This window comes from Sphaeramia orbicularis, chromosome 20 (assembly GCF_902148855.1).
Source record: "Sphaeramia orbicularis chromosome 20, fSphaOr1.1, whole genome shotgun sequence".
In the NCBI taxonomy this organism is placed as follows: Eukaryota; Metazoa; Chordata; class Actinopteri; order Kurtiformes; family Apogonidae; genus Sphaeramia; species Sphaeramia orbicularis.
In genome coordinates this window covers 1,295,415-1,309,307 of record NC_043976.1, presented here as the reverse complement: position 1 = coordinate 1,309,307, position 13,893 = coordinate 1,295,415, and the positions used below count along the sequence as shown (strand labels likewise).

The following is a 13,893-nucleotide window of genomic DNA, read 5'->3' as shown; positions in this document are numbered from 1 at the left end:
GTTGTGAAACCTCCTGTAATTACACAAGATATTTGTCAATGAACAAACAAGTCTGTTTCAACTGACAGAACTAATACTTCTGTTACCGTTAACTGTCAGTGATTTTATCTGGTTTTATTATTGTTTTTTTTTTTTTAGAGTATTAAACTTTAAATTAACAGTTTAATCTCATAAATAGAAAAGAAATATTTGTGAAATTATAATACATTTGCAAATGTATTTGAACTGCATTTTTCTGTGAAAAAACAAAAAAATTCTTTTAAAAAATAGAAATTTTATGGTTCTTCAGTTCCAGTTTTTTCCTGTTCTTTTCTATCTGACATGTAAACTCACAGTCTGTTTTTGTCATTTCATTGATATTTTCCTGTATCTGAAAAATACAGGAAAAATCTGTCAAATAAACAGTGAAAATTCAGTTCAATTACAGATTTTTTTACAGTGTATTTCAGTGAGTTTCCAGTAAAGGGTTCATGTGTGGTCACTGGTCGTGGCGGTTGGCCTCAGTACGTACGTGGGCAGGCTTTGACGCAGGTCGCCCCGAAGGTGAACTTGGCGTTGGGGTTGGAGACGACCTGGTGGGTGTTGACGTCGTAGTGGAACGGAGGAGGACAAGCGTCTTTACAGGTTCCATCATCGTTAAAGAGTCTGCAGGCCTGGAGATGGAGGCAGGAGGTTAACGGAGCCTGGACTTAACCCTTAAAGACCCAAACAGGCTGGGACCACCACAGCCATCTACTGATCTGAACTGGGACCACCACAGCCATCTACTGATCTGAACTGGGACCACCACAGCCATCTACTGATCTGAACTGGGACCACCACAGCCATCTACTGATCTGAACTGGGACCACCACAGCCATCTACTGATCTGAACTGGGACCAACACAGCCATCTACTGATCTGAACTGGGACCACCACAACCTTCTACTGATCTGAACTGGGACCACCACAACCTTCTACTGATCTGAACTGGGACCACCACAGCCATCTACTGATCTGAACTGGGACCACCACAGCCATCTACTGATCTGAACTGGGACCACCACAGCCATCTACTGATCTGAACTGGGACCACCACAGCCATCTACTGATCTGAACTGGGACCACCACAACCATCTACTGATCTGAACTGGGACCACCACAACCTTCTACTGATCTGAACTGGGACCACCACAGCCATCTACTGATCTGAACTGGGACCACCACAGCCATCTACTGATCTGAACTGGGACCACCACAGCCATCTACTAATCTGAACTGGGACCACCACAGCCATCTACTGATCTGAACTGGGACCAACACAGCCATCTACTGATCTGAACTGGGACCACCACAACCTTCTACTGATCTGAACTGGGACCACCACAGCCATCTACTGATCTGAACTGGGACCAACACAGCCATCTACTGATCTGAACTGGGACCACCACAACCTTCTACTGATCTGAACTGGGACCACCACAGCCATCTACTGATCTGAACTGGGACCACCACTACCATCTACTGATCTGAACTGGGACCACCACAGCCATCTACTGATCTGAACTGGGACCAACACAACCTTCTACTGATCTGAACTGGGACCAACACAACCTTCTACTGATCTGAACTGGGACCACCACAGCCATCTACTGATCTGAACTGGGACCACCACAACCATCTACTGATCTGAACTGGGACCACCACAGCCATCTACTGATCTGAACTGGGACCACCACAACCATCTACTGATCTGAACTGGGACCACCACAACCATCTACTGATCTGAACTGGGACCACCACAGCCATCTACTGATCTGAACTGGGACCACCACAACCATCTACTGATCTGAACTGTCTAAGACCTGCTGATCCACTAATCCTATCAATCCATGTCAATAGTTGGTGTAAAATACAGTTCTTCATCTTTTCATGGTTATCAGATATGACCATATTTGGACATTCAGAGGCTCCGTAGTTACCATGGAAACACCGTCATCTTCTACAACATTGATTCCCCTGTAAAACCCATGGAGTTGGATCAATAACAGTGGATGGACACACTGGGTTTATGATTATATACAGCAAAATGAATAAAAAAATGTACAAAAATAATAAGCAACAAGAACAAAGTCAGCCACAAGCTGAAAAAAATTGAAGAAAAAATAACAGACCAATGGAGTTGGATCAATGACAGTGGATGGATACACTTGGTTATTAAATAGTAAATAATTTTTAAAATGTATAAAATAATAACATAAGAAATAAGCAAAAAAAATACTGAAATGAAGAAAAAAGATAAAATGAAAAAGATAAAATGAAAAAGAAAATGAGCATAAACAGCCAAAGTAATCAATAAAAACAGCTAAATGAATAAAAAATTGACAGAATGAGAAACAAGAACAAAATAAGCTACAAACTGAAGAAAATTGAAGAAAAAAATAACAAACCCATAGAGTTGGATTAATGACAGTGGACAGATACACTGGGTTTATGATTATATATATTAAATAGACAATAAAATTAACAAAAAATGTATAAAATAATCAGTAACATAAAAAATAAGCAAAAAAAAACTGTAATGAATTTTAAAAATCGGACTAATGGTCCTGTATCTTAGCGTCCAAATTCAAAGCTTTGGTAAATGTATCCAGATCCATTTCTTCTCCCCCAGTTCTGTGTATTTATTCTATTACAGAAATAGTCCCTGTTTTGGTCATATTCAATCAGATCTGTAAAAAATTCAAATTCACACTTGATATCATTGATACTGATTTATTGGATCAATCCACTTCCTATCTGTTAGAATGGGAACATTTGTCAAAGTGGCACCAAATCCAAAATCAGATCCAGATCCAAATAATTTCACTAACTTGTGTTGACATCATCATACAGCAGCTGTAGACCAAGTGTGAGGTCAATTGGAATTGTAGTTTGGGAGAAGACGATTGAAATTTTTGTAACCCTGGATGCCACATGACGACAACAGCTTATGGCCTGTCGGCCGATAAACTGAAAAAGAACAAGAACAGCAGAGAGCGCAGATCTCTGCCAAGACAGATCTGCCCCCCCCCCATCATCACCAAAATTTAAAAATTTCTTCCTTGTGCCAGTATCCTGAACGTTTCATGACAATCCACCCATAACTCCAGTTTGTGTTGGTCCAGTGTGTGTTGGTCCAGTTTGTGTTGGTCCAGTTTGTGTTGGTCCAGTTTGTGTTGGTCCAGTGTGTGTTGGTCCAGTGTGTGTTGGTCCAGTTTGTGGTGGTCCAGTTTGTGTTGGTCCAGTTTGTGTTGGTCCAGTTTGTGTTGGTCCAGTGTGTGTTGGTCCAGTGTGTGTTGGTCCAGTTTGTGGTGGTCCAGTTTGTGTTGGTCCAGTTTGTGTTGGTCCAGTGTGTGTTGGTCCAGTTTGTGTTGGTCCAGTTTGTGTTGGTCCAGTGTGTGTTGGTCCAGTGTGTGTTGGTCCAGTTTGTGTTGGTCCAGTTTGTGTTGGTCCAGTGTGTGTTGGTCCAGTGTGTGTTGGTCCAGTTTGTGGTGGTCCAGTTTGTGTTGGTCCAGTTTGTGTTGGTCCAGTGTGTGTTGGTCCAGTTTGTGTTGGTCCAGTTTGTGGTGGTCCAGTTTGTGTTGGTCCAGTTTGTGTTGGTCCAGTGTGTGTTGGTCCAGTTTGTGTTGGTCCAGTTTGTGGTGGTCCAGTTTGTGTTGGTCCAGTTTGTGTTGGTCCAGTGTGTGTTGGTCCAGTGTGTGTTGGTCCAGTTTGTGGTGGTCCAGTTTGTGTTGGTCCAGTTTGTGTTGGTCCAGTGTGTGTTGGTCCAGTTTGTGTTGGTCCAGTTTGTGGTGGTCCAGTTTGTGTTGGTCCAGTGTGTGTTGGTCCAGTTTGTGTTGGTCCAGTGTGTGTTGGTCCAGTTTGTGTTGGTCCAGTATGTGTTGGTCCAGTTTGTGTTGGTCCAGTGTGTGTTGGTCCAGTGTGTGTTGGTCCAGTTTGTGTTGGTCCAGTGTGTGTTGGTCCAGTTTGTGTTGGTCCAGTGTGTGTTGGTCCAGTTTGTGTTGGTCCAGTATGTGTTGGTCCAGTTTGTGTTGGTCCAGTGTGTGTTGGTCCAGTGTGTGTTGGTCCAGTTTGTGTTGGTCCAGTGTGTGTTGGTCCAGTTTGTGTTGGTCCAGTTTGTGTTGGTCCAGTATGTGTTGGTCCAGTGTGTGTTGGTCCAGTATGTGTTGGTCTAGTATGTGTTGGTCCAGTTGTGTTGGTCCAGTGTGTGTTGGTCCAGTTTGTGTTGGTCCAGTATGTGTTGGTCCAGTGTGTGTTGGTCCAGTTTGTGTTGGTCCAGTATGTGTTGGTCCAGTGTGTGTTGGTCCAGTTTGTGTTGGTCCAGTATGTGTTGGTCCAGTTGTGTTGGTCCAGTGTGTGTTGGTCCAGTGTGTGTTGGTCCAGTTTGTGTTGGTCCAGTTTATGTTGTGTTCACTGACCAGGCAGTCGGTGGCCTTGGGTCCAGTGCATCCGGCTGCACAGTGTTCGTTACAGCAGTCGATGGGTTTGGGACCTCGACACCTTCGACTGCACTGATCTGCACACTGGAGTTTAGTAACTGCAACACAACAGGGTTTTACAGCATTAAGCTCCCATTTCAGGCAGCTCATTACACAGGACTAGATTACATTAAAGTATTGATTATAGATTTCTACATGTCGTTAGCTTCACAGAAGAACTCTGACACAAATGGACAAAAGTCTGTGGACACGTCAGATCCAGGTGTTTGTGTTCAAACAAAACTATAAGGACTAATGTCAGAATACAGTTTTATATTATGGGATACATATCAGTGCATTGATATCTATCCCATAATATGAAACTCTATTCTGACATTAGTCCTTACAGTTTTGTACTCCAGACCCCTGTTAGAACACAAACACCTGGACCTGACGTGTCCACATACTTTTGTCCATTTGTGTCAGAGTTCTTCTGTGAAGCTAACGTACGTAGCTCTTACATTTTTGGCAGTGATCTGGTCCTGAAGCCCAACAGGAGCCGTTAACACACCCACGATCACAGCTTTCACCTGGAAACACAAAGAATATGCACTTTACTCCGACGTTAAAGGTTCCCATCCAGCCATGACCAAACATATTCACACAACATGAGCCTGGAACCAAAGCGTGGCTCTGTAAAGTCAGGTTTCAGTTCCTGAACCAGTGTTTCCTCATGAACTGTGTGAGCTCCGAGGGTCCGCGCAGACCGCCATCACCTGCACTTTTAATCCTGCGGTGGAGGGGAGTGTTTTTTCTTCAGTGGTCTAAGGGTATTCTCTTCCACTAATACATACTTTCTTAAATTCACCTTTTTACAGTACTTGAAAATAACACAAAACCCAAAATATTCAGGACAACCTCAGCTGTTTCAAATGTGTGTCCAAGTTCACTGAAAGAGACGAGATAATTCAGTCCAAATGATGAGAGTCTGGAGTCAGATGTGTAAAAATGCTGGACTCTTTTATGAAAACAAACCTTCACTCATGTGGATGAAGTGTTTTGGTGTTAAACCAGGTTTAACAAAGTCTGAGTTTCACAAAAGCAGTGGAATACATGAATATAATCATAGATACTTGTAGAAAACATGTCTGAGTGTCTTCATATTTGCTCATTTCCTTAATAATTTTATTATTTTTTCCTCATTTTCTACATTAATTTGCTCAATGTCTTGAATATTTTATTTGTTTCTGTTTTTCAGTGATTGTTTTATTTCCCAAACTTTTTGGTTCATTTTCTAGAAGATTTCAATTGTTTTCTTGGTTATTTTGTTCACGTTTGTTCATTTTCTGGATTATTTTGTTCATTTTTTTAGTTATTTTTACAATAATTGTGTTCATTTTTGAGTCTCAGCTTGACAAAAGTAGTGGAACACATGAATATAATAACAGTTCAGAGTAATAACAGGTAATAAAAGGTAAATATTGTCTGTTATTCTATTTTCACCAAATGTCTCTAATGTGACATAAATGAGGCTTAATAATGACCCCTGGAGTAGCAAGAGTTAAGCCTGAAAAACTAACAGAAAAACCCAAATAAAACCACACATTTCATCTAAATAAAAGTCCAATCAAATGCACATGTGCGTTTGTAAATGAACTGACTCGTACATTGGCGTGGATAGTTCTCCAGTTTGACGACGACGCTGGGATCAGTGGTTTTGTCCAGGATGTCCCACCACTGGATGGTCTCGATGTTGCACAGCAAAGGATTGTGGGTCACCTTTACCCCCCCTTTCAGAATCTCTGCAAACACAGAACACATGATGAATGGACGTTTGTGTCATCTCTGTTTATGTCAGTCATCATTTCATGAACCTGTGTGAACATGTCCTCAATCTGACACACACGTTTCTCATCACAGTCCAGAGACAAAGCTCAAAAATAAAGGAAGTGAATGAACCCCAAACGTAGACTCTGCTTCAGCACAGAGTCCACTCCAGGCTCATTTATAGCAGCAGGAACACAAACTGACACACAAACTGTTCTGTGGACTGTTAATGACATGTATGTCAGCGGCCAAGGCTCGTATGGGTGCGGTCTATTTCCTGGTGCCAGGATGATCTAGTGTTGACAGAGTTCTGTTAAAGTGTGTCAACTCCACCCTGATGGACGGCAGCCAGCGGAGGAGGAAACCCCAGCACTAATGGACGGACTGGGAAGTCAGTGGAGCAGAAAGAATGAGCTGGAACCACAAGCATGGATCCACCTGGTACAGAATGAGCTGGAACCAGAGCATGGATCCACCTGGTACAGAATGAGCTGGAACCACAAGCATGGATCCACCTGGTACAGAATGAGCTGGAACCACAAGCATGGATCCACCTGGTACAGAATGAGCTGGAACCAGAGCATGGATCCACCTGGTACAGAATGAGCTGGAACCAGAGCATGGATCCACCTGGTACAGAATGAGCTGGAACCACAAGCATGGATCCACCTGGTACAGAATGAGCTGGAACCAGAGCATGGATCCACCTGGTACAGAATGAGCTGGAACCAGAGCATGGATCCACCTGGTACAGAATGAGCTGGAACCACAAGCATGGATCCACCTGGTACAGAATGAGCTGGAACCACAAGCATGGATCCACCTGGTACAGAATGAGCTGGAACCACAAGCATGGATCCACCTGGTACAGAATGAGCTGGAACCAGAGCATGGATCCACCTGGTACAGAATGAGCTGGAACCAGAGCATGGATCCACCTGGTACAGAATGAGCTGGAACCAGAGCATGGATCCACCTGGTACAGAATGAGCTGGAACCAGAGCATGGATCCACCTGGTACAGAATGAGCTGGAACCACAAGCATGGATCCACCTGGTACAGAATGAGCTGGAACCAGAGCATGGATCCACCTGGTACAGAATGAGCTGGAACCACAAGCATGGATCCACCTGGTACAGAATGAGCTGGAACCAGAGCATGGATCCACCTGGTACAGAATGAGCTGGAAACACAAGCATGGATCCACCTGGTACAGAATGAGCTGGAACCAGAGCATGGATCCACCTGGTACAGAATGAGGTGGAACCAGAGCATGGATCCACCTGGTAAAGAATGAGCAGGAACCAGAGCATGGATCCACCTGGTACAGAATGAGCTGGAACCACAAGCATGGATCCACCTGGTACAGAATGAGCTGGAACCAGAGCATGGATCCACCTGGTACAGAATGAGCTGGAACCAGAGCATGGATCCACCTGGTACAGAATGAGCTGGAAACACAAGCATGGATCCACCTGGTACAGAATGAGCTGGAACCAGAGCATGGATCCACCTGGTACAGAATGAGCTGGAACCACAATCATGGATCCACCTGGTACAGAATGAGCTGGAACCAGAGCATGGATCCACCTGGTACAGAATGAGCTGGAACCACAAGCATGGATCCACCTGGTACAGAATGAGCTGGAACCAGAGCATGGATCCACCTGGTACAGAATGAGCTGGAACCAGAGCATGGATCCACCTGGTAAAGAACAGTAACACCTGGAGGGAATGGAAAACGAACCCTAACACAAAAAACAGGGACTGATGAATTAACTGTGACTTTAACTGATCAGGTCATTTCATTTGTCAATTCATCGATTGATATACCTATATATTATATTTATATCCATATCTATACTTATATCTATAATTACATCCATAATCTATATTTATATCTATATTTACATCCATATCAGTGGTCTTTCAGACAGGGGACACTCATTGTCGCTAACATCAAAAAAATTGTCCAGTTATTTAAACATAAATTTGTCCCTCCGTTCCTTTTTCAGAAAATGCTCAGTGTCCTTATCGTACACAGTAGGCGTCTTTTCCAGGACTGGACCAGTGTCCTCTGAGTGTCCAGCAGAGCTGGGCTGCTCAGACGGCCTTAGGGCTGTAGGACTGGAGCCGTTAAACTACAGAAGCTCCTTTAACTCTGACCTAACCAAAGGTATGACTGATTTAACTATCTACAAAATGATATTCAACTCAAACAAGAACTGATTCAGTTATGGAACTGAAACAAGAAAACATTGAAATTCTGTTAAATTGAACCCAGTTAGTCCAGTGGTTGTGTTTTCTTTCAGGTCAGTAAATGAACAGTTCATTTGGTTTCTGTGATTTCCCAGCAGAATGTGTGACGGTATTAAACTGAACTGTGTCAGTGAAGGAGCAGATCTGAAAACAGCTGTCAATCAAATGGGATTCAGCCTTTGGACCCGTCCTCCAATCAGAATGTGGAATCTCAGCGTCCAGCCTGGCCGAGCTCCGCCCACAGCTCCGCTCGCCCCTGGAGACACTAAGCGTCTGAGGGCGGGACAGCATGGTGTCATTTATCCAATGATCGTCCAGTTCAGAGTCAGTTTAAACCAGTTCCACTCAGTCCCATTGAAGTGCATGGACGCTGAGCGTCTACGGACAAATGCACTGAGCAGAGATGGAATGAACAAACACAGACACGGGAATGGAGGAGAAGTGAACAACATCCAGTCCACTGATCTGGGATCAAACTGATTCTGAACCAACTGGTCTGAGAGATGAACGTGTTCCAACACATTTGGAGTCAATGAAATGAAAACAACTGAACAGATTTGAGCATTTAATTTTCATAATTTTAGGGGAAGCTGAGCTTCCCCTGCAGTCTGACACAAACACCTGTGGTCCACATCTATATTTACACCTATATCTATATGTATATCTATAATTACATCCATATCTATATTTACATCTGTATTACATGTATATCTGTATGTATATCTAGTCAGACAGATGATGTTGTTCGTTTGCTAATGTTAGCTTCTGTTACCTCAAAAGATATTGGTAGCCACTGTTAGCTCGCTACATGATGTTAGCTGCTGTTATTGACTTGCAAATTTTTCGAGGGACACAAGCAGGGATGACTTTTGCTGTTTTGACTGGTGCCTAAAACTGATTTTGATTTGAATGTAGACGAGGAATATATAAGCATTTAGCTTCTACCTAAACCTATTCAGTCTCAAAATGATTCACAGTCATTTGACTAAAAATTAGCCTCATTGCTTGTATTTTCAGTTTTATGGATGACGACTGAATAAACATAAACCTGATAAACCTAAAGTTAGCTTCTGTTATGCCACTTGATAATGTTAGCTACTGTTACCTCACTAAATGATGTTAGCTGCTACTAGCTTTGCTAAATGACAGCTACTGTTACCTCACTACATGATGTTAGCTGCTATTAATTCGCTAATGTAACCTGTTGTTACCTCACTGTTAGCTACTGTTAGTTTTCTAGTCATTTTTACCTGCTGTTAGCTCACCAATATGTGATATTAGCATACTGGGTGATGTTAGCAACTGCTTACTCACTCATATTGGCTTGTCTTAGCTCACTTAATTTAGCTGTTGTTAGCTCACTAATGTTGTTGTTATTTCATTTACATTAGCTGTTGTTAGCTCACTAATGTTGTTGTTATTTCACTAATATTAGCTCTTGTTAGCTCACTAATGTTGTTATGTCACTAATCTTAGCTCTTGTTAGCTCAATAATGTTGTTGTTATTTCACTAATATTAGCTGTTGTTAGCTCACTAATGTTGTTATTTCACTAATATTAGCTCTTGTTAGCTTGATAATGTTGTTGTTATTTCACTAATATTAGCTCTTGTTAGCTCAGTAATGTTGTTATTTCACTGTTGTTGTTATTTCACTAATATCAGCTGTTAGCTTGATAATGTTGTAGTTATTTCACTAATATTAGCTGTTAGCTCACTAATGTTGTTGTTATTTGACTAATATTAGCTGTTGATAGCTCACTAATGATAGTTGTTGTTAGCCTGCTAATATGGTGTGTTGGTAGCTTGCTAGGTAATGCTAGTACCTTTAAGTTTACTAACATTATCTGCTGTTAGCTTACAACATAGTATTATCTATGTTTATTCAAAGTCTTATGAAACTATGCTATGCTACCGATGCTACTAGCTAACTGTATTTTCTTTGAATCCACAAACTGCTGTAAATGACCGGCTGGTATTTTCACACACATGTCGGACCAGTCCAGTTTGTGGTTCTGGTTCTGGTTTTGTGTTCGTGTTGGGTCACAGAGTTAGCGTTAGTGACACGTCAACACACTGAGGTGGTGTTGGATGTGGAAAAGACGTGAAACCTTAGACTTTAAAAAACAGACGAGAAACCACAGACTCTGAGAAAACGGCAAACTGTGAGTCCACTCCTGTTCACTGTGTGTGTGTGTGTGTGTTAGGGTGTTTGTGTGTGTGTGTGTGTATGTTTGTGTAGTTTGTGTGTAGTTGTGTACCTGTCAGGTTGCTGAGCTGCAGGCTCCTCAGTCCGCTGCTGTAGTCCAGGCTGGCTGAGCTGCTGTTGCGGTGGTAGTTGGACATCACCAGCAGAGCGTACTGGCCTTCGTAGAGGGCGTGGCCTCGGATCAGCCTCAGGTTGACCAATGGGACGGTCGCTGCATCATTCATGGCGATCAGGACGTAACCGCCCACTTCTTGAATGGACTGAGGGAGGACACACAAATTAGAATAAAATAAAATCATCTCTGTCACTGTGTGTTCAGTGCAACAATACGCCAGAAATAAGAATAAAGCAAATATAAAATTACAAAAACTGAAAAAAAAATAGAAGACCAGTGTTCAGAACTCACAGCTCCTCCTTCACCCTGAACGCTGTGCATGTGTGGATCCACTGTTTCTGTGTAATTCCACAGTTTCCAGGTTGTTCCATACAGCAGAAACAGTTGAATCTGGTCCCAGTCATGTGTCTGTCCAATTAGATTCAATTCACATCAATATTAGTTGAGTTCTAATTTTAAATGTGTGGGAAATGGGATTTTCAGTGTTCAGTGTAAATGTCCACAGAGTCCACATTCCACAGTGGATGTGGACAATTTAGTTCCACATACAAGAGACTGTTCTAAGCTACAGGTGGATCCAACTGGAGGAGAATCGGAGTTGTTTGGAATTTTGGATGAATTTTGGAAAATGTCTCAGTGATGACAGATGGAAAACTGTAGATGTTGTGACCTTGCTGTGACCTTGAACTTTGTCCTACTGGGACCAAAATGGACTGGGTTGGTCCCAGGGCCTAGGCCTATCTGTGGGGAAGATCTGGGAAAGATGGGTGGAAGAGTTTTACACTAAAGATGAGAACAAACAAACAAACACACAAACAAACACACACACACAAACAAACAAACACACAAACAAACACACAAACAAACAAACACACAAAGCAAACTGATCCCAGTACCTCCTGGCAGAGGTAAAGATAAAATATGAAATTTTCCAACAGTAAAATAAGAGTAGAAGTCCAGTGGAGGAGAACTTCAGACCAGACCTCCTGTTAGCAGCTGTACCAGTGTGTGTCTGAGCTCCAGTCTGTGTCAGGATCTGTGCCTGTGTGACTGTCAGCTCCTCCCTTTTGGTCATGGACCTGTGTCTGTATGACCCTCAGTTTCTCCTTCTCCTGATTAAATTCATCTGACTCACCTGCTGGCGCTGCATGGCTGCAGCCAATTACCTTCAGCCTATTTAAGGCTTTGGTTTGCAGCCATGCGGCGCTGGTCCACTCTCCTCTTTCCATTCCATAACCCGGACATTCACTCATCTTATCCAAGGACTCTGACTCAGGTTTTGTATGTTTTGTTTTTTTTTATGGACTCTGTTTTTTGCTTTAGTTCGTGTTAGGTTTTTTTCATTGTCTAGTTGTCATACTTTGTTAAATAAACCTTTTTTTTTTCCCTTCAGTTCCGTGCATTTGAGTCCTCTCTTTCCCCAGTTGTGACAGAATGGAGCAGCCACACCTGGACTCAGCCGGTACTGAAGGGACCCGTTTTTTCGTATCTCCGTGTTTTAGTTTTTCATTCCTGGTTTCGTTCGTCTTTCCTTAGTTCTCTCTGTCCCGTCGCTCCGCGCCTCCCTGCCCCATATCCTGCTTTTCTGACACTTTCCCTTGTCCTCAGCTCCGGCGGTTCGGTCTCCTCCGTGCCGGTTGGTTCTGGAGGTCCCGGAGCCGTCGGGTGCACACCCCGGTTTGTTCTCCCGGTGTATCTGTCCCCTGTCTGTTTCCTGCCTTGTTTTACCGGCGTTCCCATGTCATGTGGGGCCCCGGTCCATGTTGAGTCCGGGCTCTCCTCCCGTGTTGTTTTCCGGTGCGTTTCTGTCTCTCCTCTGTTTCCTGCCTCGTGTTTCCGGTGTCCTGTTCCATGTGGGGACCTGGTTCTTCTCTTGTGTCTTTTCCTTCGTGTGTCTAATGGTTTCAGTGAGTTTATTAGTTCTGATCTGTCTATCCATGTTAGTTTGTCTGTTCTGCCGGTTTTATTCGTTCCTCCCTGTTTCTCTCTGTCTCTGTGTGTATTTCTGTGTGTATTTCTGTGTGTGTATTTCTGTGTGTATTTCTCTGTGTGTATTTCTGTGTGTATTTGTCTTTCTGTGTATTTTTCAGTCTGTTTCTTAGTCTATGTGTGAATTTCCTAGTTTCTGTGTGTGTGTATTTCTCAGTGGGTGCGTTTTTTTTTTGTTTTTTTTTGTCAGTGTGTGTTACTGCAGTCCATGTGTGTTATGTGGTCCCCGTGTTTTTTTCAGTCTGTCTTCAGTCTCTTTATTCTGTCTGCAGTTTGTCTGCAGTTTCATCAGTTTCTCCTTAGTTCAGTTCTTTCCCTGTTTGTCCTTTAGCTCTGTTTCTTTGCAGTTCATGTTCTTCAGTTCCATTTTATCGTTGTCTTCAGTTCTGTAGGTTGTCCCTCTGCCTGTCTGTGTCTCTGTGTCTGTCTGTCCGTGTCTCTCTGCTTGGCCCAGTTCCCTTTTCCTTAGTACTACCTGGAGGCTAGTACACCGTCTGGTAGTTTCCCCTCCTTGAAGTCCGGTTCCATCCGGCAGCGTTCCTGTTTCCCCGTCTCGGCCTCGCTCTTTGTGTCTGCCCGTCTCGGTCTCCCTCTCCGTTCCCCTGTCTGTCCAGTCTCAGAGTCCGTAGTCCTGTCTGTCCAGTCTCAGAGTCCGTAGTCCTGTCAGTCCAGTCTCAGAGTCCGTAGTCCTGTCTGTCCAGTCTCAGTCAGCCAGTCATGGGTCCAGCCATAGTCCAATTCCAGTCGATGTCTGTAGTCCAGTCAGTGTTCGGTCTGTCTTGTCTCAGTTAGAGTCACTAGTCCAGCCATATTCAGTTCCAGTCAATGTCCTAAGTCCAGCTGGAGTCCTGTCTGCCACAGCCCTGGAGGTCCACGAACCAGGGGATTTTTCTGTCCTGTTCCGGAGGGGCTACATCATCCTGGTCTGGAGGTTTTCCACGTCCTGGTCCGGAGGTCTGTCCTGAGGTGCTTCAGCCGTCTTCCCGGAGGCTCTTCATGCCGCTTCAGCCTGTTCGCCCGGAGGCTTTTCACACCGTTTCACCGGGGGGTGTGTCAG

The 13,893-nt window shown here is 43.6% G+C and overlaps 1 protein-coding gene across 1 annotated transcript in view; it reads right to left on the bottom strand.

The window, feature by feature from the left end:
* Positions 1 to 13,893, bottom strand: part of LOC115411482 (melanoma receptor tyrosine-protein kinase-like) — an 89,818-nt gene that overhangs the window by 30,577 nt on the left and 45,348 nt on the right. The window contains 5 exon segments of the mRNA XM_030123639.1: positions 512 to 653; positions 4,440 to 4,558; positions 4,961 to 5,029; positions 6,107 to 6,241; positions 10,785 to 10,992. Of these exon segments, the coding sequence (XP_029979499.1) occupies positions 512 to 653; positions 4,440 to 4,558; positions 4,961 to 5,029; positions 6,107 to 6,241; positions 10,785 to 10,992 (673 nt within the window).